Source organism: Larimichthys crocea, unplaced genomic scaffold (assembly GCF_000972845.2).
Source record: "Larimichthys crocea isolate SSNF unplaced genomic scaffold, L_crocea_2.0 scaffold630, whole genome shotgun sequence".
In the NCBI taxonomy this organism is placed as follows: Eukaryota; Metazoa; Chordata; class Actinopteri; family Sciaenidae; genus Larimichthys; species Larimichthys crocea.
In genome coordinates, this window is record NW_020858293.1 from 2,071 (window position 1) to 25,664 (window position 23,594).

The 23,594-nt window shown below is 41.1% G+C and overlaps 3 protein-coding genes across 8 annotated transcripts; 2 read left to right on the forward strand and 1 right to left on the reverse strand.

Annotated features, from left to right (window-relative positions):
- Positions 1 to 342: 342 nt before the first annotated feature.
- LOC104936395 (60S ribosomal protein L22) lies at positions 343 to 2,123 on the forward strand. 4 transcript variants are annotated; one of them, XM_010752422.3, is made up of 4 exons: positions 343 to 462; positions 1,050 to 1,160; positions 1,266 to 1,390; positions 1,927 to 2,123. In XM_010752422.3, the coding sequence occupies exons 1-4, from the start codon at positions 451 to 453 to the stop codon at positions 2,069 to 2,071; spliced, it is 393 nt and encodes a 130-aa protein (XP_010750724.1). In that variant the 5' UTR covers positions 343 to 450; the 3' UTR covers positions 2,072 to 2,123. The 4 variants fall into 4 exon arrangements, with proteins under 4 accessions (XP_010750724.1, XP_019116605.1, XP_027132633.1 ...); XM_019261060.2 differs by having other exon boundaries at positions 361 to 462; positions 1,053 to 1,160; XM_027276832.1 differs by lacking the exon at positions 343 to 462 and adding an exon at positions 727 to 751.
- A 973-nt stretch (positions 2,124 to 3,096) lies between these two features.
- rcc2 (regulator of chromosome condensation 2) lies at positions 3,097 to 15,608 on the reverse strand. 2 transcript variants are annotated; one of them, XM_019261135.2, is made up of 13 exons: positions 15,382 to 15,608; positions 14,098 to 14,312; positions 13,669 to 13,762; positions 11,755 to 11,898; positions 11,445 to 11,576; positions 10,118 to 10,206; positions 7,782 to 7,896; positions 7,295 to 7,461; positions 6,617 to 6,797; positions 6,064 to 6,169; positions 5,843 to 5,915; positions 5,637 to 5,714; positions 3,097 to 4,174 (listed from the first exon to the last, which is right to left on the reverse strand). In XM_019261135.2, the coding sequence occupies exons 2-13, from the start codon at positions 14,296 to 14,298 to the stop codon at positions 4,070 to 4,072; spliced, it is 1,485 nt and encodes a 494-aa protein (XP_019116680.1). In that variant the 5' UTR covers positions 14,299 to 14,312; positions 15,382 to 15,608; the 3' UTR covers positions 3,097 to 4,069. The 2 variants fall into 2 exon arrangements, with proteins under 2 accessions (XP_019116680.1, XP_027132632.1); XM_027276831.1 differs by lacking the exon at positions 15,382 to 15,608 and adding an exon at positions 15,197 to 15,308.
- LOC109139013 (uncharacterized) lies at positions 14,320 to 22,616 on the forward strand. 2 transcript variants are annotated; one of them, XM_019261136.2, is made up of 2 exons: positions 14,320 to 14,874; positions 20,303 to 22,616. In XM_019261136.2, the coding sequence occupies exons 1-2, from the start codon at positions 14,700 to 14,702 to the stop codon at positions 21,169 to 21,171; spliced, it is 1,044 nt and encodes a 347-aa protein (XP_019116681.1). In that variant the 5' UTR covers positions 14,320 to 14,699; the 3' UTR covers positions 21,172 to 22,616. The 2 variants fall into 2 exon arrangements, with proteins under 2 accessions (XP_019116681.1, XP_019116682.1); XM_019261137.2 differs by lacking the exon at positions 14,320 to 14,874 and adding an exon at positions 15,242 to 15,361.
- The last annotated feature ends 978 nt before the right edge of the window (positions 22,617 to 23,594 follow it).

Sequence of the window (23,594 nt, forward strand, 5' to 3'; positions counted from 1 at the left end):
GTCAGGCACACTCAAAATTTCTTTAGAAATTTTCTAGTTTGTGTTGAATCATGTGATAATGTCCAGACAACATGACATTAAAGTGTCCTTGGCTACTGTGTATTAATGATGTGATGATTAACTGATGTGAAATTAACGATTTATTTTATCATCAAGCTCTTTGAAGAACGTTGCATTTTAAAGTAGTTAGATAAACTATTTTTAACCTTGCTTTTATTTTATTCTCTAATCAGCTGTTTTAATAACTGACTAATTCATAACTGACTGTTAGACTTGTTTTTGCTTCTTCTGTTTTAATGTTCAAACAAAATGTTTAAACAAAGTGGGAAACGTCACTTATTACATTATTAATCAAGCTCAGAAGCATAGATTCGATCCAGAATTCGGCGTTTGACTTGTGAATGTAGCGCATGCGCAAACCGCGCTCTTCCTTTCTGCTAGCTTCTCGCCATGGCGCCTGTTGTAAGTATAGTCGCGTGCTGAGAAATGGAGACTTTCCTGCGCGAACGCCGGTTAAAACGTGCGGGGTGGCCCGGCACTGTTATGCTAGCAGTCGTGGTCAGGCAGTGCGGGCTTCGGTTCGGTTCTGAAGTCTTTCTCCTAGCTCGTTTGGAGCTGCGCTTTTCTGTGGCCTACAGCCGCTCATGAGCTAACGTTAGCCGGATAGCGCCGCAGTCACCACGTTGTTAACGTGTGCGTGCGTGTGTGTGCACGCGCATGACAATAGTCTGCTTAACAAGGAGCACAAATGGTGGGCTCATGTCTGATGAGATGAACGTTTGTGATGTGGTGTGACAGGATGGAGGGGAAGCTCGCGGACATGTTCAGTGTTCACATGAACGAGCCTCACAGCAAACCTGGAATCAGTCAATGTGTTTAAGCCGTTCTTGTTGAAAACATTGTCGCCCAGTGAATCGATGAAACAGCAGTGTGTGTTTGTCTCAATGTTCCCTCAGGATCCATGAGTCAGTCAGCGGTTCATGTTGAACTGTGATTTCACATTTTGGAGTTGAGTCCTGTCTGCTCAGCTTCATGTCTTGTTTTCTTAGCAGAAGAAGCAGAACACCGGCAAAGGTGGTAAGAAGAAGAAGCAGGTCCTGAAGTTCACACTGGACTGCACCCACCCTGTTGAAGATGGCATCATGGACGCTGCCAACTTTGTAAGTTCACCAGTTCTCCGATATCCTGAGTTAAATATATTCCTGGGTTAGGTAGCCCTTCACAGTTAAACACATGAGATGATGGTTCCACAAATGTGTTTTCAGGAGCAGTTTCTGCAGGAGCGCATCAAGGTGAACGGAAAAGCTGGAAACCTAGGAGGTGGTGTGGTCTCCATCGAGAGGAGCAAGAGCAAGATTACAGTATCCTCCGAGGTGCCCTTCTCCAAAAGGTAAAGACTTTTCACCCTTTTTAAACCGTGCTGTGGACACTGAGTATGTGTCTGCTGGAGTTCAATCCTTCCCTCTGGTCACAAAGATATAATGCCAATGCCCTAGTACACTGAAGAAAAAAGAGAGAACAGATTTATTTTTTTAATCCCTCAAGGGGGGAATTCTTTTTTCACTAACTTTAACCCTGAAAACATAGAACAGGCTGAGCTCTGTAGTAACCTCTGTCTCCTCCAGCATCACTTGTTTTCTCAGTGGTGATGCATCCAAGAAAAGCCTTTTCATTGGCTAAGCTTTTTGCTAGTGAGCTGTCATTCCTTTTAGACATAAGAATCAACTGACTCAGACAGAAAGCAAACCAGATTCTCCAAAATGTCTCACATAAGCAGAGATACACAAAACAATACCCATCTGCATTTTATGTGTTACTTGGGGCTGCATTATTTCCATTGTGCTGGTGTAAAAAATGTTAGGGCAGATGACATTGGAGGTTAAATGGTGAGTGACACTGTTTTTGTCTCCTGTTACGTTGCACCAGATACCTGAAGTATCTGACCAAGAAATACCTGAAGAAGAACAATCTTCGTGACTGGCTGCGTGTTGTGGCGAACACCAAGGAGAGCTATGAACTCCGCTACTTCCAGATCAACCAGGATGAAGAGGAGGAGGAGGATGAAGATTAAGCTTACAATTCATCCAATTTTGTACATTTAAATAAACGTTTACAGTACAGGAGCTTGTCCAAAGAGCTTTCTTTAAGATTTCCTGTCAGTCAAAACTAACCTGTCTCACCTACAGGTGCATCTCAAAAAAATAGAATATTGTGGAAAGTTAGTAAGTTCAATAATTCAATTGAAAAAGTGAAACTCATTATATAGATTCATTGCGCCGTGCGTCCCTGGATGCGTGCGCCCCCATTGGTCTGTCAGACGCCCCCCTCTGCCTTGTCAACACCCCGCTCGAGGCGATCAGTATACAGCACTGCTGAGGTGTTATGGAAGCCCAGGTTGCTTTGATAGTGGCCTTCAGCTTGTCTGCATTATTAGGTCTGGCAATGACAATGTTTTCTGGACAACTATCAAGTCAGCAGCAACCAGACTTCAAAGGGTGTTTAAAGACTCAAAACCATTGCATGGGTTATGAGTTAATTAGCTGATTTGAGTGTGACAAAGCGAGTCTAATCAAAATTTGAGATACTGAATTTTGGGTTTTCATTAGCTGAAAGCTATAATCATCACAATGAAAAGAAAAACACTTGAAATGTTTCTGGGTAGTGAATCTGTATAGTGAGTTTCACTTTTTTAATTGAAGAAATAAATTAACTTTTCCACGATATTCTAATTTTGAGATGCACTTGTATATAGCGTGACCATTGTTTGGTCTTAATTTCAAGGTTCAACCTATTAAAAGAACCACTGCCTTACCACTAGAAAGCTTCTTAAGGCTGAGGCTCAATTTGTGTAACTTTTGCATTTGAAATACAAGACTAGCTGCAAAACAATGAACATGATTTTGCAGCACAATTAGGTTTTAGGAGACGTTAAACTTAGCGTGGAACCTTGAATCAAGATAATTGTTACATATACTTTCCCTGAGGTCAGACATGAACTTCCATGCTTGATAGAAACATAAGGTTATCATTAGTCATGGATCACATGGTACTTCAGCATAAAAAAATCTAAAGGGTAGACTAAGTAAAGAAACAAAACTCATTTGAATCTTTATTTAACCATTTCAATGAAAAAAACATGTAACCCAGAGAAATTTCACCATAAAAAAAGAATGCAGTACAATTAGAAGAAAACACCTCTTTAAAAAAGGGACATGCCTTCTTTTCCAGCACACCTTGAGACACTGAACAATTTCCACACATTGCATTGTTGGTTCTAAAAGTTCTGACCTGCTTGTGAAACTTCTTTGAGTGTTGGAAGTTACTGTTACTCAAATTAGTAAAGACGAGCTAGCAGACACTGGTCTTGAAGGACTGAGGTGTGCATCCTTGATCCAAACACTGACGACAACAAAAGGAATGTAACGTTGAGTGGAGTGCACTAACTCAGAGCATGTTCCAAATCCTGGTTACAATCTGTGGTAGTTGGACACATCTGCTCATAGTGCCATTATATGCTAAGTCATCAGTTGATCCTCTGAACAATACAAACAAGACTTCCATATCCTGAACATACATGTAGAAAAAGGCACAGGTATGGAGTATTGGTCTTTGAAAACTCCTCAGTTGGAAAAGACTGAGGTTCCTGCTGTAGCACCCGTAAATGTGACAATCATTTCAAATACTGCAACAAAGAAAACACAAGATACATGAAGACATGAATGTTTGGCTGTATTACAAAATAGAAAAGGGTTTTTGGGAAGCACTACTCTGTTTAGGTGTGAAGTGCTCGGAGCAAACTGTTGCAGGTTCACTCGAGGTGGGAAGTGAGGATATCTTGACTGTTCATTGTGAGAGTTGGACCATCCAAAGGATCTGTCCATCTCCAGTCCCATTTTCTCTGATTTGAGTGTCCAAATTGGTGTAGAGCCAGTTTGCTGGTAGTTGAGATGTGTGGATATCCTTCGGAATTGTGAGTGCCTCCCCCTGAACTCAACCATCCCACTAGTACACCACCAAGATGGAAAGGTGTTCCTGCTGAGCATCGCTGGTTGAGGCGTTGGAGGCCCGATCAGATTGTTCGGGGGTTGTATTCAGGCAGCTTTTTCAGTTTCTCTTGTTCCTGCTCAGTGTCCTGTCTAGCAATAACCAGAGAGTGAGAGTAGCCCATCACCACCTGCAAAAACAAGACAGAAGGCTCAGTTATCTCCACAGGATCAGCACATTTTGCTGTCTCAACTTTCATGAGAAAACATCTCAATATTGTAGATTTGATTCTTTAGAGATTCTTGACATCAGGTCCAATCACATAGATGTTGCTGTATGAAAAGGTAAAGTGGTCAAATTATGTTATTTAAGGACCTGTCCCCTTAACATCAATATCTTGACTCATTACAGCTTTGTTTACAGAATGAAATCAAAACCAGTTTTTGATGAGTGAGCATTTAGTTAACACTGAACATCCAACAAGTGGTACTCTACCAAACATGCACTATTCTACTACTCATTACTTAGATAGTTCCATTAAGATGACTTATTCACTCACATTTTCTGTTCTTATTACAATGCGTTCACACCATTTAATTCAACAAATTGGAGGAGCTCACAAAAATACATTGAACTATGATTGTATGGTTATATGCAACATTAAATTGAATGAATAAAATCATAAATGGAGAAAGCTCTAACACTATTACTGATTTCTTCGCATTATGTAAACAAGAAGCCTGATTTCTACCCTGTATACACTCAATATTTAACATGTGAGTGTGTGCAGAATAAAGACAGGCAAAGTAACAGTGGGCAGCACAAAGCAATTGGTTGAACATTTGTGCTCCTTTCAGTATTCACAGTGATCCTTTCATTTGGTGTCATCATTAGGTCAATATTTTGTTTATTTTGGAGTTTAGTCTGTGATCCAGTGCCTGCTAAAGTAATGACATTCCCACCAACCTCAACTGTTTACTGCTAATCAGCAGAGATGGGTAGATGATACAGAAGCTTCTGATGTCATCAGTTACATGGTTCTCTTCATTTGACACAAACATCCCTGCTGCTTCAGAGAACATTGCTCATTTCAAAATATATGATATGATGGCATAAGAACACTTCCACCTGATACTATGTCAGAAAAGTTATGGGTTCATTTCATGAATACTACATCACATTGTGACTCACGGCCACATACTAAGACTTGAGTAGTTTTGGTGTTTTAGAACTTCAGCATTCTAGAAACTGCCAGATATAAAGTACATGGATATATACTGAGCAGCTGCTATTTTTGGACAAACAGAACGGAAATCTCCAACTATCACTACTAATTAACAAACCCCCAGAATGCTATGCAAGATGGTGAACATTTTCAACATTGTACTAATGAAACATTCAGTTCATTCAACATGCAACTCATGACACTCCATATAGAGCAGGTCTACACCGTACTCTTTTCCGATTCCTACCATGACCAGGCACTTTGTGACGGAGGCAAGGAAAAACCTCCTTTAAGATCAATGTGTTAGCATGCTGACTTTAGGTTTTTCCACTTTTTTTGATTGTGTGGACACACTCCAAGTGATGTATGATGCATTAATAGTTCCCTCATTAGGAGATGATCAAAACTTTTGATTATTTCCATTTACCTGCTCAATGTAGATGCCATCCAAAGTCTTAACCTCCTGGGCAATGGTGGAGGATTTGGGTTTGTTGTCTCCATATCCCTGAAGAACAAACAACAATATACAATAAGTGCTGAGCTCCCGACAGCCAATATTGTTGTTGAGTGTATTTTTTAATGAACAGTATATCCTGTAATAATTAAGCCATTACTAAGGCCTCATGGTTTTACCAGCTCTCCAAATGTTGGCGAGGGTCCCCAGCTGATTGTACTCTCATCTGCAGCAATAACGATGCTGCTCTTCCTGTTAAATACAAACACACTCAAACTCCATGCAGAAAAACAAAAACTATTGCACATAAATGTAGAGCTAGGGTAGAGCCAATGAGGGCACAAATGCTGTGTATCTGAAGTGTTTAAGAAGTTTACAAGTAATGTCAGATGTCACTCACCCACATGCCAGACTGCGGATCTTCCAGCCACACAGATCTTGCACAGCTTTGGGGTACATGGTTGACTCTCTGGAAGTGTTTGTCACACCCCAGAAAAACAGCCCGCCTGCAAGTACAATACTGATCAGACATCTAAAGTACAGAGGCATTCAGTATTTAAAGCTCAGTGTCTAGATATCATGATATGGTCTCATCAAATCAAATTTTATTTGTATAGCCCAAAGTCAAAGTACATTTGCCTCAGAGGGCTTTACAATCTGTACAGGGAGTGACACCCTCTGTCCTTAGACCCTCGGTTCGAGTGAGGAAAAACTTGCCCACAAAAAACCTTTAACAGGGAAAAAATGTGGAAGAAACCTCAGGAAGAGCCACAGAGGAGGGATCCCTCTCCCAGGACGGACAGACGTGCAATAGATGTCACGTGTACAGGACAAATCAACACAAACATATTGTACAATTAATGATGAAATGATTACAGTAGCAGTGGAACCTGTGATAGAGAGACACAGATGCACAGCAGCAGCAAATCATCAACTAACTATAAACCATTTACCCATTTCACTGACAGCAAAGGAACACTGGTAGCCTGTACAGATCTGACTAGCACCACGTCCAGGAAAATCAAACAGTTTGACGAGTCGAGGAACCATCTCGTCCTTCTGCTCTGTGTGACCCAGACGCCCGTAACCACCAAAACCCCAGCTGAACACTCGCTTCTGAGAGTCCAGCACCAGCTGCAAACACACACACACGTTTTAATTCTCAGGGAAGAATAATGGCATTAGTTTGTGAACTGGCAGGAAGTCAATACACACTTAAAACTTACAGATCGACTTTTATTAAGTGATGTTGGCCCACAGACTTAAGCTGTGGACAGTGACTTTAAAGTTCCATTCTGTACAAACAAATCTTCCAATGTTTGTTTGTGTGAATCACTACTAATAGATTTATATTATCATACAGTATTCTGGTTTTGTTTTCATATGAAGATATTGTATATATGATAGAAATGTACTGACTTTTACTGCTTATTCTAAGGGTAACATATGGGTGTTTTGTAAAGAAAGAGGTGCTATGTCGCTGCAATTTACCATCAAATGAAGTCAGTGTTTGTCTGAAAACATTTCCTCTTGAGGTTTGGATTTTGTCTTCCCTGTATACAGCATTAATTAATTAATGTCCTTTGCTTGGAGCAAACTGCACTACTTGGGGTCATTTTTGGTTTTCTCACCGTGTGATTAGCACCACAGGCCACATCTCGGACCACCACGTTGGGCACAGGCATGACCTGGCCATCCTTGGATTTCTCAATGAAGATGGCAACACGGCGAGGGATGAGCTCACAGTCGAACTCGATGCGTTGGGCACGAGCTATGAATTTCCCATCACTGTTGTGACCTGCAATGACACAGATGAGGGGTCAATATTATACAAATATAAGACATAACCTAAAAAATACTATTTGTTAGGCCAATATCAATATGGGTCGTTTGTCAGCACTCTCTGGTGGACTACCTGGAGGCAATGTAATGGAGGCATGGCTTCTAAATGGCCAGATATGACATATGCTCTCTTTGTAAAACCGGTGTCAACTTCCAACATTAGTCTCAAGCAGAAACATTATCCCATTTACAGCTAATGGGATAATTAGTTAATTCAAAAAATTTCGAACAAAGCTGTCATTAAAAACAACAAATGCATTTGCATATTGTGATTACCCAGCTGTCCATACTCTGGGCAGCCGACAGAGTACAGGTTTCCTTTGCAGTCCACCACCATGCTGAACTCAGCACCACAAGCCACCTTTACCAGGGGCTGGCCATTGTATGAAATCTAGAGGGAGGAGAGAAGAGGTAGACTATAAAACATGCTCACTATGAGAGATCACAGTGACATCACAGTTTTGGATGACCTTAAAATTACTTTTTGTATTCTCTCTGATTAATTTTTCTGGCTGTCACAGTGATTTTTATTTATTTTTATGTACTTTAGTTTCATGGCCTTGTTGCCATGCTGTCATGTGGTTCACCTCAACAATAAACTGGATTGGTTGGACAAAAAAGGCCTCACTAGTCTTCACTTGCTGAGGAGACTAAGGTCTTTTGGAGTGTGCAGGACTCTGTTCAAAACCTTCTATGTCACTGAGGTGGCATCTGGAACATTCTATACAGTTGTATGCTGGGGAGCGGGAAGCTCGGAGGGAGACAGAAAAAGACTCAAACTGGTCAAGAGGGCCAGCTCTGTCTTGGATTGCCCCCTAGACTCCATAGAGGAAGTGGGAGAGAGGAGGATGTTAGAAAAGCTGACATCCATCATGAACAAGTCCTCTCACCTCCTGCATGAGACTGTGGTGGGCTTAAACAGCTCCTTCAGCAACAGACTGGTACTCCCATCATGTAAGAAGGAACGCTACTGCAGGTCCATCATTCCAACAGCTGTCAGACTCTTCAACACCAGCATGACTTTCTTCAGCTTGACTTTTTTTTAATACATTTATTATTTGTGAGTAATTTCTTATCCACCTTGTGTATGACAGCCTCTGCCATCAGTATGTGTGTGACTGTGATAATATTTCTGCAGAAGAACTGCAACTCAAAATATGTTTTGCTATTTTTAGTACTGTAGCCGTTTAATTTATACTTATCATTTTACTATAAGTGAGTGTAACACTTAACTTTAAACAGTTCATATATTGTTCAAGTTCAAATTATCTTTAGCAATTAATAAACAAGATTCTTTAATGTTTGGGATTTTGTTTATTTCAGACATGGGCTATTCAACTGTTCTATATTATCACACTATTGGTAAAATAACTGGCCAATTCAAATACAAAGTGATACCCACTGCATATGAATGCATCCCCCTGGGAAGAGCCTTCACTGTACAATATCGCCTTCTACTGGGGTTAGGAGATTTTTAATGAACTGCAATAAATGTAAGCCTGCTTTGATTACACTCTTCCATTTTAGAATGCCTATGTTTTATTACTGAATGCAAAAACCCCAAACAAAACACAGCTGTCTTTACAAAAACAATCACTCGCTCTACTTATTTACTCTATTAAATCATGTGAAACAATGCTTAATGCAGTGCTCACTCTTATCTTCAGGCAGGATTGAGTCTACTCTAACACCAGCATTTACTTCTGAATCCTTCTTTGACTCACTTGACAGTCAGATTAGCCAACATATGGAACAGCAAGCACCCTTGATTAAATAAAGTTAATCTTCAGATTTTCCCCTCACTACTTTTTCTGTCTTTCTATTATACAGTACGTAAAAATCAGTGCTTCAACAACTTATTTTATTTATTTACGTCTTCATTCTTTTTGTTACTCTATGCAATGTCCTACAATACTCCATGAACAACATCCTTTTGGAATTCTGGCTTGTAGATAGGGGCCAGTGGGGAGGGATGGATGTTTGAGATAAGACTGTACGAGGTGCTCCTCTTTCATAGATATCTACTCTGTAAAATTGTTTCATATATTTCATACACGGCAACACATAAATACATTTTATCAACAGCATCTGTGTATTTGTGCTTGAAAAAAAATCCCCAGGCAGGGGATTACCAAATAAATAAATAAAATAAATCAATAAAAAAAAAAAAAAAAAAAACACTGTGACCTGAGAGCTTGAGCCAAATTCAACTTTTTGGAGAAAAACAACATTACATGTGGAGGAGTCAAACTCCTCCACTGTCAGCCGGACATGTCACTGAAACTTGGGTGATCCTGGTGGATTAATGGACTAAACTATGATACGTTACCTGTGGCTCACAGTCACAGTGCTGCAAAATAAAACACCAAGAAGATTTCTTTGCTGGACCCAGGGACAATTCAGGATTCAAAATGTTGTCTACAAATGCAAGTTAAGGCTCTGCCATGCAAAGAGAAAGAACATCACTATAAGTGGAAATTAGCGTTAGCGTAAATTCAATTTGCATTTGCCTCGATGGGCAATAGTCACTCCCTGTATTTCTGGATGTGACCGGATCCTGAGCTGGATCCCTGGCTCTACAATGTGCACTCTGTGTGACAGTGATGGCTTACAGGTGCTGGGCTGAGGACTGCATCAGTCTGGCTGCCCTGGCCGAGCTGGCCCAACTTGTTCTCACCAAAAGAGTACGCAACACCATCCTCTGAGGAGAAAAACTGACATCAGCAAACACAGCAGTGGATGCTAACACTGTTTAGAATGCACTTAAAAATACAGTGGACTAGACTGGATTCTATCATGTTTGGAAAACTCTGACAATCAATAAATGAACTGTACTTATATTGCGCCTTTCTAGTCTTCCGACCACTCAAAGCTCTTTACAGTACACATTTCATTCACCCATATTTATACACTGATGGCATTGGCTGCCATGCCAAGGTGCCAACTGCTCATCTGAGGAACTAGCCATTCACACACATTCATACCCCAATGGCACAGCCTTCAGGAGCAATATGGGGTTCAGTATCTTGCCCAAGGACACTTCGACATGCAGACTGGAGGAGCCAGGGATCGAACCACAGACCATCTGATTAGTGGACGACCTGCTCTACCTCCTGAGCCACAGCTGGCCAAATCAACCGTAATCCAATACTAGGGCTGCTACAAACGATTATTTTGATAGTCGACTAATCACAGATTATTTTTTCAATTAGTCGACTAATCGGATCATGTGTAAATTGACTGTCCCGAAGAGGTGCGGGTGGGCGCTGTAAAGCTCACGGACAGAGGCGTGAGCCACCTTCGCTCCTGAGTCTTTCCATGCCAACCCAGAGGACGCAGAGGAAATGTGCCCGGCGGAGGTCCCACGAGGGGATCCTCCCGCAACATGCGGCCGTCCCTGACCCGCTGAGTTGAATCCCCTGGGCAGACTGTGCTGAAGTTGCGGGAAAATCGCAGTGATTGGTTAAAATTGCAACACTGCCCTGAATTCACGGGGATGTCCAAACAATTACTACAACTAAATTCACCAATTAAAATAAACTAAATGACGGACATGAGCTTCTGTAGTTTTTGGTTGGACTACGAACACACGGCTGTGGCTCAGAGGGTCGTCCACTAATCAGATGATCGGCGGTTCGATCCCCAGCTCCTCCGGTCTGCATGTCGAAGTGTTCTTGGGCAAGATACTGAACCTTGGCCAAGATAGTGAACCCCAAATTGCCATGGCCATCGGTGTGTGAATGCGTATGAATGCTAAGCTCCTGAAACTGATGAGAACTTACATGGTAGCCAATGCCATCAGTGTAAGAATGTGTGTGAATGAGATATGTAGTGTAAAGCGCTTTGAGTGGTCGGAAGACTAGTAAGGCGCTATATAAGTACAGCCCATTTACCATTTACAACACCACATTAGATCATGAACATAATGGCTCTGCCTACCTGTGAGTGCCAGGGTGTGATTACGTCCACAGGCTGCAGAAACAATCACATGATCTGCTAGGGCCTCAATCAACTTGGGAGCCTCCAGACGCTTGGTATCCCCGTGGCCCAGTTGCCCTTTGTCATTACGACCTGAATAAACCAAGAGCTCAGCGATGGGTAACTGCTTCCACTCTTGACTCAAACATTGTGACACAAACCTGCATACAAATCTGCTTACTTACATGCAGTAATCAGAGATGGGTAACCAGCTGATTTGCTGGGTATAAACCTAAAACCTTTGTGGGTCTGACTGCAACATGTTACTTACCCCAGCTCCACAGCTTGCCCTCAGTGGTCATGAGGAGACTGTGTGCAGCACAGGGACCAGACACCACACAGCTAACCTGGACATCATTCAGACAGCCGTAGCGATGAGGACCCCAAAGATTTTGGCCCAAGTTGCGGAAAGCAGCTGGAAACACACACATACCACACATCAAGACATATCCATTTCACTTTCTCTCACACACATATATTCTCACGAAGAATATACATATAATCCATATGCCTGACAGAAGTGGAATTATCAAGATGCTGACTAAACAGCATGTCTATGACACACATGCATACACATGTACAGGAAATAATTCTGTGAAAATCTAATCAGTAGCAAAAAAAAAAAAAACTGCATCCACGGTTCCCTCACTTGTCCTACCAGGACTGCTAAAACTGCTCCATGTCCTGTGGTAGCAGTTTTGACAGCTGCCAAAATCAGCCAGCAGCTAAATTCAAAAGCATTATTCAAGTTTCAAACAGTAAAGAGAGGTAGCTAAACATATTTATTGAAACGAGGTAATCAGAAACTTCTTGTTACCATCCTTATTCAAATGCGCTTCATTTGTCTCTTTCAGGATAACTGAATAAAATAAAGTTTTTCATATTTAGTTTGGGTAAAATTACTGTCCTAATTGATATCAAATGAATCAACCAATCAAAAATGGAGTCATTAGGTGCAGCCTTATGCCCTATGTAACAGACGTCTGCTGAGCGACACAGATAAGTGAACTACAAAAGAATTCTTTGAATGTACAAAAGATGCTTTTTGTCTATGCAGCTGCTGCTACGGACAACCCCAACCCCCTACAATCTAAACAAAGTAAATTTATCAGTGTCTGCCAGGAAAGTGAGGCAAGGATTGAACAAGGCAGTGCACAGCCTGCCCCAGGCATCAGTGAACCAGCTGCACTGAACATGCATACATATGAATAGACATTACTGTCACAATAAATTAATGGGATCTCACTGGATTTAACACATACAGTATGTGGCCTGTACATCTCAAACAAAGAGACACACACCTAATGTGTGGTCATTCCATTCTCTACTGCAGACACACTGGAACTGATCGATTTTTTATTGATTCTGTCTGGCTGTACAACCTCCTACATCTCATCTATACACCACAGTCAGAGGGAAGGAAAATACACAAGCAGGGAACAGATAATCTATATACCAAATCAAAATCTCAAGATGTGTTATGTCACTTTAAACAGGTATACCAAATGTCTCTAGGAGGTGAATATCACACCATAGTGAGGACCACATGATAAGATCATACAGGGTAAGTTATTATAGTGCTATCACCTTCTCTTGTGAACAAATCTGTCTACATAGCTTAATCTAACAAGGCTGAGGTAAACCAGAGGTTCTGTGCAAGTCCCTATGCTCCACATTTCAATAAAGCATCAGTTTGATCAATTTTAGGGAAATACACTCGTTGCCTTTCTTCCTGAGATGATTGAGATTTTATTTCTGTGTGTTAAGTGCTGAGATTGATTTAGGATGTGGTTGTCTTCATATAAAGATTGGGAGCAAGTTCACAAATACACCTCAAAAACTCACCAGATTACACATCCTTGATTGTGTAGTCCATACATCAACAGAAATGTAAACATTGTGTGGTTTTGGTTTGGAACATGATCACAACAGGAGGCTCATTTCTCTACCTGGATAAGCTACACGTGGCCATATACCATGCCAGAGCCTGCCTTCTCTTGCATTTAAATGATCAAAATGATAATGGAATAAGTTCAAATTTATTTGATGACACAAATAAATCATTGTTATTGTAAAAATTGTAGTACAATACAGAAATAAAGTATGGAGACAAAAAGGGACATTTGTCACAGGGATCTGTCCAACACTTGATCCGACCCAGACATTTGTCAGAAAAATATTTTACCTTGTTGTTTGGGAACCTCCTTTCTTCCAATTAAATCCCAGTTGGTTGCTCCAAAGATGAGCAGCTGACCTTTTACTTTTGGACACTCAAGTTTCTGCAGAAAGGACCAAATGAGATCAGAGACAAACAAATCTTTAACGTTGTTGTCTAAAGTAAAACAGTTACTTATTTCAATAACATCTGGAGAACAGCATCTGTAATTTGATTAAAGGGAACTATCTAAAATAACACTTTTTTCATGAACAAATACCTGATGATGGATTTCTTTTTACTCGATACACTGCAAGTAACAATCTTTCAAGAGTACATAGCTGATTCACTGGCTGGAAGTCATTGTTATGGATTCAATACTTCTTACTTATTGATTTTCCACACATAGATAGGATATCACATAAACAATAAAAGATTATGGTTAGTGTTCAAACCCACTATTTTCTCTTTGACGTCGTCTGCCACAGTAACAGGCTGGAGACCAGTCTTGGCAGAAGGCTTGCCAGGTTTCTTGTTGTTCTCCTGTTCGTAGTCAAACTCATCGTCACTACTGAAGTCCCTCTCTTTCCTTTTGCCGCTGGCTCTCTTCTTTTTCATCCCACCATTCCCTGAGACATCTGTCACCTTCTTACGTGGCATTTTTCAATCAGAGGCTGTTTTTGTGGCAAAGAGGCAGTGATCAGTTTATGTAGGGTGTAACAATCAGGAATTAACAACTAGAACTGTAATTGAATTCAAACAATGAAAACGTCACCATCTAGTTAGCAACCGAGCCTCAGTGAAGAAAATACAAGAACAGACAGCATAAGGAAAACACAAAGGAAGAATAGTTTAAGTAGGACTTCTTCATTTATGTTTGGAGGACAGCACAGAGAAGCTGACAAAGAAACTCAATGACAAAAATAACCTGTTACAAATATGAAGATGCTAAAGCCCTCAGAGGATAAATGTGTTTTGTGAATTTGGGCTATACAAATAAAATTTGATTTGATGCTTTATTAAAATACGTAACATTAAACAACACTTCTGCTCTCAGTTTAATGAACCTTACAGACTTGACTTCCAGCTACATCCCTGTATGTGTCTCTGAATGTGATCATGTTCAAAGAATCCAGTTTAGTCATTTAAACCGGATCAATCACATCTATTCTGTAACCTCAATTCTAAATGTGGCCATTTATTCCAAACTACAGTTACTTTCCTCGCCGTCAGCCGGTGAGTAAGCCGGTGCAAACTAGCATCACAAAGCTGAAACTAAATAAAACACGAAGCTACCGGCGTGCGTCCAGCAGCCAGCTAGCTTCATTAGGCTAAGCAGCTAACTGCCGTTCTTTGTTCACATAATGCTTGTGTGGCAAGCTAGCTGACATGCTAACGCACAACAAAGTTCTATAGTCAGCCGCTACACAGACAGGCTACACACAGTTGGTGTGTTACACAAAGTGTTCCGTGTATTTGCTCCTGCAAGAAGTTTAAAGTGTAGGGTACATCTGGCTAAGCGTTAGCTGATTGATAGCACTCATTAAGCTAACGTTACCTCGCCACTGGAAGCTAACAGCAGCTCGAAATAAAGACACGGGCAGCACCGTTACATAAACGATGCTACCGCACCAACTTTCTGTACTTGACTGGATGCCTTTTAAGCTGATCGTACGTACAGCTCCTGTGATTTCGAAAAGACGTTATCTGTCATTTGATAAAGGTAAGAAGAAATAAATGTACCGGTGATTTCCTGATTCAGCAGCTCTTTGCCCGTCTCCGGTTTGATTGATTTGAACAAAAGAAGCTGCAGTCTGCTTTCACACCACGTGGTTTGCATTAAGTATTCATACAGGAAACCAAGCACTCATATATAACTGGGCGTATACTCTCTGCTAGAAGGCTATGACGCAAAACAAGGGAGCTACTAAAATGTCGTCTAAAACAGCTGGATTCTAGGACTGTGAACCAAACTTCAACTGAGCTGACACTGACACATAGTCAGTGCACTGTGTGCACACTTATGTTGGCACAGAATCAAAGTTCCTAAGAGTAATTAAAAACACTGGCATAAAACATAAAACTACATAAACAATATAAAACAAGAGGTCAGGATGGTGGGTCATCAAGTAATTCAATTGTGTGTGGCAAAAGACCTTGTTAAAATGTGGAGTGAAATGGAGTAAAAGATAGGATATAATATATTGTGAATATTATATCCTATCTTTTACTCCACTACATTTATCTGACTGCTTTATTTACTGGTTACTTTTCAGTTTACCTTAAAAAAAGAATATGATACTTAATATACTGTTTAAGAGTGAACCAAAGATCCTAATCATTTGATCAAAAAACACAAGCAGTCAGATGTCACCGTGTTGTGATTTCTGCTCTTCTTCTCTCTCCATCTGTACACATCCATGTCCCATTAATGCATGTTACTAACTTAGCTTCTTCCCCAGAATTGTTGTGCTTTCTCTCCTTGCAGGTTCTGTACTACTGAAAGTGGATTTTTTTCCAGTCTTGCTTCATGTAGGACTACAGCTACGTGTATTTGACGTATAATAACGTGCCAAACATTTTCAATAAGTGAAACTATTCTCTCTCTCTCACCAATCCAATGAAATCTACATATTCTTCTGTGCACTATTTCCCCAGTGCAGTCATTCACAGAATGGTGAACCCCTCCTCATCTTTACTTCACAGCCTTTCTGGATGTTCTTTTTATACCCTTATCATGTTACTAACCTATTAGCAGTCAACTTCATTCATTGTGAGATGTTCCACCAGCTGTTTTCTTTTAGCATTTCACTAGGAATGTCTTTCAGGAGAGACTGTCTGAAAATGTGCTCTGCTATGTCACCTAACCTGATTTTAAAAAGTGACTACAGCATCAAGTCACATGTCAAGCATGTTGGGATCAGTGAGATAGTCTTAACTGAGTCAATGTATAAATAGTTACGGTGCTCAGAGGATTAGTGAACAAGTCACACACTCTCATCTGGACAAACACGAGCAACTCACTACACACACATGCACACAGACAAACACACACGCACAGTTAAAATTCCTTTTGAAGCTTTCACCAGATTATATTCTTCTTGAAAAAACAGAAAACAAGAAATATGATGATTGTAGATGTTGTGGAGAAATTGCTGAAGTCAAAGGTCAATGGTGAGGTCAGGAGGGAAGAAAGTGTTCAGGAGCCTCTGATGTCTTATGCTGTAATGTTTATTGACGCTTGGCCAAGGAGGATTAGAGACACTCTCAAAGTTCATCAGAAGTGCCTGAGTCAGTCTCACATTCTGCCCAACTCATCCTGGTGGATAGACTTTAAACCCCAAGATAACACCACAAATACTATACACCCAGAATTAGTCAAAGAGAATGTTTTTACCCATGGAGGTGTTATTGTCAGCATATTCTAATCTGGAGACACTGTTGTCTGTTTACACAGATTGGAACGTCAGTGTCAAGCTATCTATTATGACTATGAAGGCAGCAATAGGTCTCTTCGACCCTGGCCACCACAGTGTTGAGATAGACTGGTACCTACTGTTCTCAACCAAAGCCAAACAACTAATACTGCTGAGGACTTTAAGGCCCACACGTGACCTGTGTAACCTAAGGATAGAAAATTCCATAACAGTAGACAATGTAAGTGTTGTTAAATACAACACTGAACTACATGTATTGCACTGACTGCTTACACCACAATGTTGGATTGATGGGTGGTGTATTTCAATTGAGGCTCTCTCTGTTCCTTGGTGGCAGGTTTGTTTTGTACCAGAGCAAGCATAAAATTAGCTAATTTGATCAAATCACAAGTTTAATGTGATAAAGGTCACTTATGGTGACAAACAGAGAATTATCACTCTTTCTTTTATCCTCTTTCAACTTGAATTTGGCTTTTAGGACGCAAACTTTACAGGTATCCGCTTGCAACAGGCGGCTGTTTGCAGTTATTTAGTGTTGTTTTGACACAGAAGCTTACTGGTGGAGCATTTGTCGCGGAAATCCGATAAAGATTGAGAACACGATCAGTATTAAATGAGAACTTTATTCTTGGCCAAGGAGAGGCAACAGTACGAGTACAAGAGTCGCAAAGTTCTCTCTGCTGCTAATACATTCAACTGCTCCTTTTGTAGACATTTCTCCTCCTCCCTCTCCTCTGAGGTCATCAAAGGAGAGACCCTAAGTGCATCAGGGGGTTACCCTCGTAAATATCGGCTTTACTCCCCCTTCTACACCATGTCAGAAATGTCAGAACACAAACATATATCAAACCATCAGGAGGCAGTCTCCTAAATAGGACAAAGTTCATACAAAGTTAAACACAAAAATATAATTGTAAAATAAAGGTTACAAAGAATTTTTCCACTACACATTTAACAGCCAAATAGCCAGGAATTTCCCTCAGAAGTTGGTGAAGACCAAACACAGAGTACAGGCAGGCACCCTGGTATAGTTCTCCATAGTGAACTTTACTATATAACATTATTGTGTGGGTGACAGTGTGGGTGGCAGGTTTAAGAGTCAGTGTTATTGGGGGTCCTCTGCCTTATTGATGAGGCTACAGATAGAAAGAATCTGTTCTTGAGCAGTGATGGTCTGGCATAAAATGATGGTTTTGAAAGCAGAGATGATCTTCACAAACCAAGATCCAGGCATACATTCCTGCGGAGTTAAGGTGTTGGAGGATGAAGGTCCAACTGCATCAGAAGATGCAGAAGATAAGAAAGTTTAGCAAACAATTGATTTGATTGATGTAGATTTATGGTGTCAGATGTAAGTAACTATGTGAATTTATGGTGTGAGATGTAAATAAGTAATGCAAATAACAGTGTAAATTGATGGGATGAAAAAAAAAAGGTAATATGTGAATTGTGTATATTGTGAATACGTTTTACAAATCGTAGTGTAGACTGATGGTGAAATGTAGGCTAAATAAGTTGCCAATATGTGAATTGGTGTGAGATATAAATAAGTAGGTTATGAATTGATAAAATATGTATTAAACCTATGGTGTGACGTTGTTTTGAGAGATATTGACCACTGTGAGTGAAGAACGGCTCCCCCTCCTTACAAAAGCCAATTTAACCACTGCATATAACACTTTAGGTGGCTGTGAGCGCAGGATGTCTCTGCCACTGGCGATACTCCTGCCAGTCATGGCTGTCCCACCGTTGACCAGAAGAGCACTGAGACAATGACATCTGTTGCTCTGCTCCTTTCCGATGCTAATATGATGGAATCAAATGACCCCAAGATTGTGTGGAAATGCTGCCAAATGGGGGCCTCGATGATATCCCTCTGCATTACTTTGTGGTATATTATTATATACATTTCCATTATTATTATTCATTATTATATAGATATTCATTGTAAAAGTGCAACAAGACCGGTTACAGTAAGTGGTGTAGTGGAAAAATTCTTTGTAACCTTTAGTCTACATTTATATTTCTGTGTTTAGCTTTGTATGTACTTTGTCCTACTTAGGAGACTGCCTCCTGATGGTTTGATATATGTTTGTGTCCTGGCATTTCTCTCTGTCCCTGAGATGTTGGTACTAGCCACAGTGTGGAAGGGGGAGTAAAGCAGATATTTACAAGGGTAACCCCCGATGCACTTAGGGTCTCTCCTTTGATGACCTCAGAGGAGAGGGAGGGGGAGAAATGTCTACAAAAGGAGCAGTTAGTATTAGCAGCAGAGAGAACTTTGCGACTCTTGTACTCGTACTGTTTTCTCTCCTTGGCCAAGAATAAAGTTCTCATTAATACTGATCGTGGTCTCAGTCTTTATCGAATTTCCACGACAAACTTGTGTCAAAACTTGAATCAACAGGGTCCCCGACCGGTCGTCCGGACAGTGACCAGTGGAGTGGCTTCCCCGGATTGGAAAAGAAATCCGGCCTCCAACCTCGATCAACAATTAAGAGACGGGAGGACTGATCATTTTGTCCATGATCGCCACCACTGGGATTCAACGAACTCAAAAGAAAAAGAGATTTGATGAGACACTTATAGTTTCTTGAGAACAAAAAACAAAACAAAAAATAGAAAAAAAGAGGCATAGTGTGGTGAAGGGGTAAAACCTGACGAGTGGTGACCAGACTGACTAGGTTGGTATAAAGTCCAACCTTAGATCGAGATTGGTTAAAATCCAATCTGGGATTGGTTAGGGTCCAAGTCTTTTTGGAGTGATTGTGACTAAAGACGAATCACCCTTCTCCGGGGACGCCTGTGAGAATAAAAGAGAGCTCTCACACATTACTGGAAAATGGTGATAGGGAAGTCTAAGTCGCTGTCTCCTCCAGGAGGCCGCATCGTCACCACCAAAATATGGTTCTGAATGTATTGATTGTCTTAATGTATGGACAAATGAATTTGGGTTCCCTAAAGGGGGATCCCTGAGCATGAAAGAGATAAGACAGTAAATGAAAAGGGAAAGAACATAAAGGTGAAGGATTTGGAAGAAATAGAAAAACATAGGAAGTGTTTGAGTAACTGGAAAGCAGAAGCTGACAGACGAGAGAGATTGCAGTGTCAGAAGGAATTACCAGAGAGAAAGAATAGTGAAAAACAGAAAATGAAGAAAACGTAAGGTCCACCACCATATGTTCTTTCACCTCTTACTGCACCCACTTCTGTGTATCCTGTTACAGAACTGCAGGCCCTGAAGGTGAACCCTGACCTAGACTCCTGTCCCTTTCAACGAAAACCTGCCGTGTCCGGAGCAATGGGAGGATACGACGAGCCAGATCAACATGTGAAAGAAGAAGAGAAGGAAGAATATGGAGATGTCGTGCTGCCTGCATCACCGCCACCTTCCGCACCACCAGTATTCAAGTCATCAACACACACCATGCAGACCAGACAACAAGCCTCTAAGACTGACATCTTTAATGAACATAGTGGGCTGGAGCAGCCAGGGCAAATCGGTGTGCAGCCTGATGCATGGGAGAGCCACCTCTGCAATTCCATCCTCGCAGGCATGCTCCCTGAGTTACATGATATTGTTATCCGCACATATGTGGGGCGCAAAGAAGAATGTCGACTGAATGATCTTAAGCAACATGCACGCCATGCACAACTGACTCAGCAACAGAAGAAGAAAGCCAAGGAGGAAAAGACTGAGAAGGAACTGCACATGGCAGCCCTCACTATGTATTCTACATTGGCAACCATACAGGGGCACGGACATGGGGGAAGAGGAGGCGGTAGAGGAGGTGGACGAGGAGGTCAGCACGGACAAGGCTCTCAAGATCCCAATGCCTGTTATCAGTGTGGCAAAATTGGACACTCGGTTAGAGAATGTCCCATGAATGCTCTGGATGAACAGGCACAAGCATACGGCACAGGGGAAGGGCGAGGGACATCACTCGAAGGCTCTGCAGAACAGGGAAGTGAAACACACACACAGCCACATGCACGTTTACATAATGATGACAGCCAGGAGCACACACACCAGCATATTTGTGCTCATGTACATAATGCTATAAGATATCTCGAACAGAAAAACACCACAGGTTGAAACTTGTGTACAATATGCAGGTGATTCTAAAACTGTTTTTCCTTTATATGTGTTGACAATAGAAGGGATTGAAGTGATGTTTTTGGTAGATTCAGGAGCTACAAATTCTGTGATTATGGCTTCCACATTTTCACACACACCAAAAATGACTGGTAACCATGTGTATTCTGTTGGAGCATCTGGCCAATCGATTAAAGAAAGAGTGACCACTCATCTGCGTTATATTACACCAGAGGGGGAGAAAATAAAGCATGCATTCTTATTCTCACATCTCTACCCTGTTAATCTGCTCGGCAGAGATCTCATGTGTAAATTGGGGATATGTTTGATATCGACTCCGGACGGGTTAAAGGTGAGTTCTCTCACCTCCCTGACAGGACCCGATGAATCATTGATAGCTGTTATGCATGATCCCCGACAATTGTTGTATGCATATCAGTGGAAGTTAGAGACTTCTGCATCCACTGATCAGCTGATACAAAAAATAAGAACGCTTGTGTCTCCTACAGATACAGATTTTCTAACAGTCAATGAGTTACATTGTACATCCCATGTGAATCTTGGCCTGGACTCTGACTATGAACACACATGGCTCCAAGTGACACAAGAACGACTGACCACAGTCTCCCTTCTCTGGGATGACCACCGCGCAGCGCTTTCTGTTTGTTTGACTGAGAATCAGAAAAGACTTTTTGATGCAAACAATTCTTTTCCTCACGTGTCTTTTTCCAAACACGTGAAGGATAGGTGGGAAGATTTGGGGTTGTTTGTAGAAAGATGTGTACATATTCAAGATCACTTACTCTCCCCAGCTGCAGGTATATAAACAGTTATTACAGTCTTCTTTCCACGGCACACGCACTGTGCAGTTGCTGCCGCTGAATGACTCACTCTCACACAAGAAATATGTCTTACTATCAGCAGAGAATGTTAAGCATGTACCTGCTCTGAAGGAAGTGCCTGATATTCTGTGGGCAAAGCATAAATATGATGTAGGACTTATTCGGGGTTGTGAGCCACTAATGATAACTGCAAAGTCTGACTTTCGCCCATGCAAACAACAATATCCTTTAAAACAAGAGGCTATTGATGGCATTACTCCAGTGTTCAATCACCTTTTGCAAGCAGACGTAATTGTTCCATGTCCTGATTCTCCGGTTCGCACACATTTATTCCCTGTCAAAAAGATTAGGGATGAAGGCCAACCAGTTGAATGGCGATTTGTACAAGATCTACAAGCTGTGAATGCTGCAGTACAGCCACGTGCTCCTAATGTTCCAAATCCCTACACTATTTTATCACAAGTGCCTGCAGATGCTAAGTTTTTCTCAGTGGTTGATCTCTCAAATGCCTCTTTTTTCTATTTTGTTTTCTGTTGATGAGGATACAATGTTATGCAGAGGTGTACTTTTTAATTTTATAGACAAATTATATTATTTATAGACGCGGCGGAGAGTGGGGGGGCACGAATTGTTTTCTTCTTGCTAGGGGGGGCGTAACAGAAAATAATTGAGAAGCACTGGTCTAAATAAACATGTTAAAAATGACTATTTGAGGTGTGCTTTTTTAATGACCTGACCTGCAGCTCACCCTAGTTGCTTGGCAACCTCAAGCATGCCTTTGACTAACTTTTTTGAAGTCTCTGTATGATATCAGACTATCGACACTACATTTTTAATGTCGGCCATTTTATCCTTCTCTCTCGCAGACACAAACACAGACACAGAGAGACAGACAGACACACCACACAGACAGACAGACAGACAGACAGGGCAGACACACAAGCACACACACACAGACAGACAAGACAAACACACATGCGCACACACACACACACACACACACACACACACACACACACACAAACACGACAAATGTCTTTCAAAATAAGAGTCCCTTCAAAATAAAATACTTTGTAAAACTCTCATTAACAGGCACAAAACCACACAAGTATGCACAGACACATACACACACATTCACACACAGACAAGACAAAAGTCTTTCAAAATAAGGTTCCCTTCAAAATAAAAGACATTGTAAAACTCTCTCATTAACAGACACAAGACCACACAAGCACACACACACACACATGCACACACACACACACAGACAAGACAGAAGTCTTTCAAAATAAAAGTCCCTTCAAAATAAGAGCCCATTAAAAAGGCAATGATGACAGAGCTTGTTGTATTAATACTGAATTTGCTGAGCAGTGTCAGTAATAATGTATGGGGGCGACGGGGCCAGACGCAGGCACACTCAAAATTTCTTTTGAAATTTTCTAGTTCCCCATGCAGTCTCTATGATCCTGTTGGAACAGAAAACCTCACATCTTTCAACAGCACGTTGGTTAAGATACAACACTGTTTTGTTGGATATGCCTAACATTACTGTGAAAAGATGCACTGTTCTTACCCCTGCCA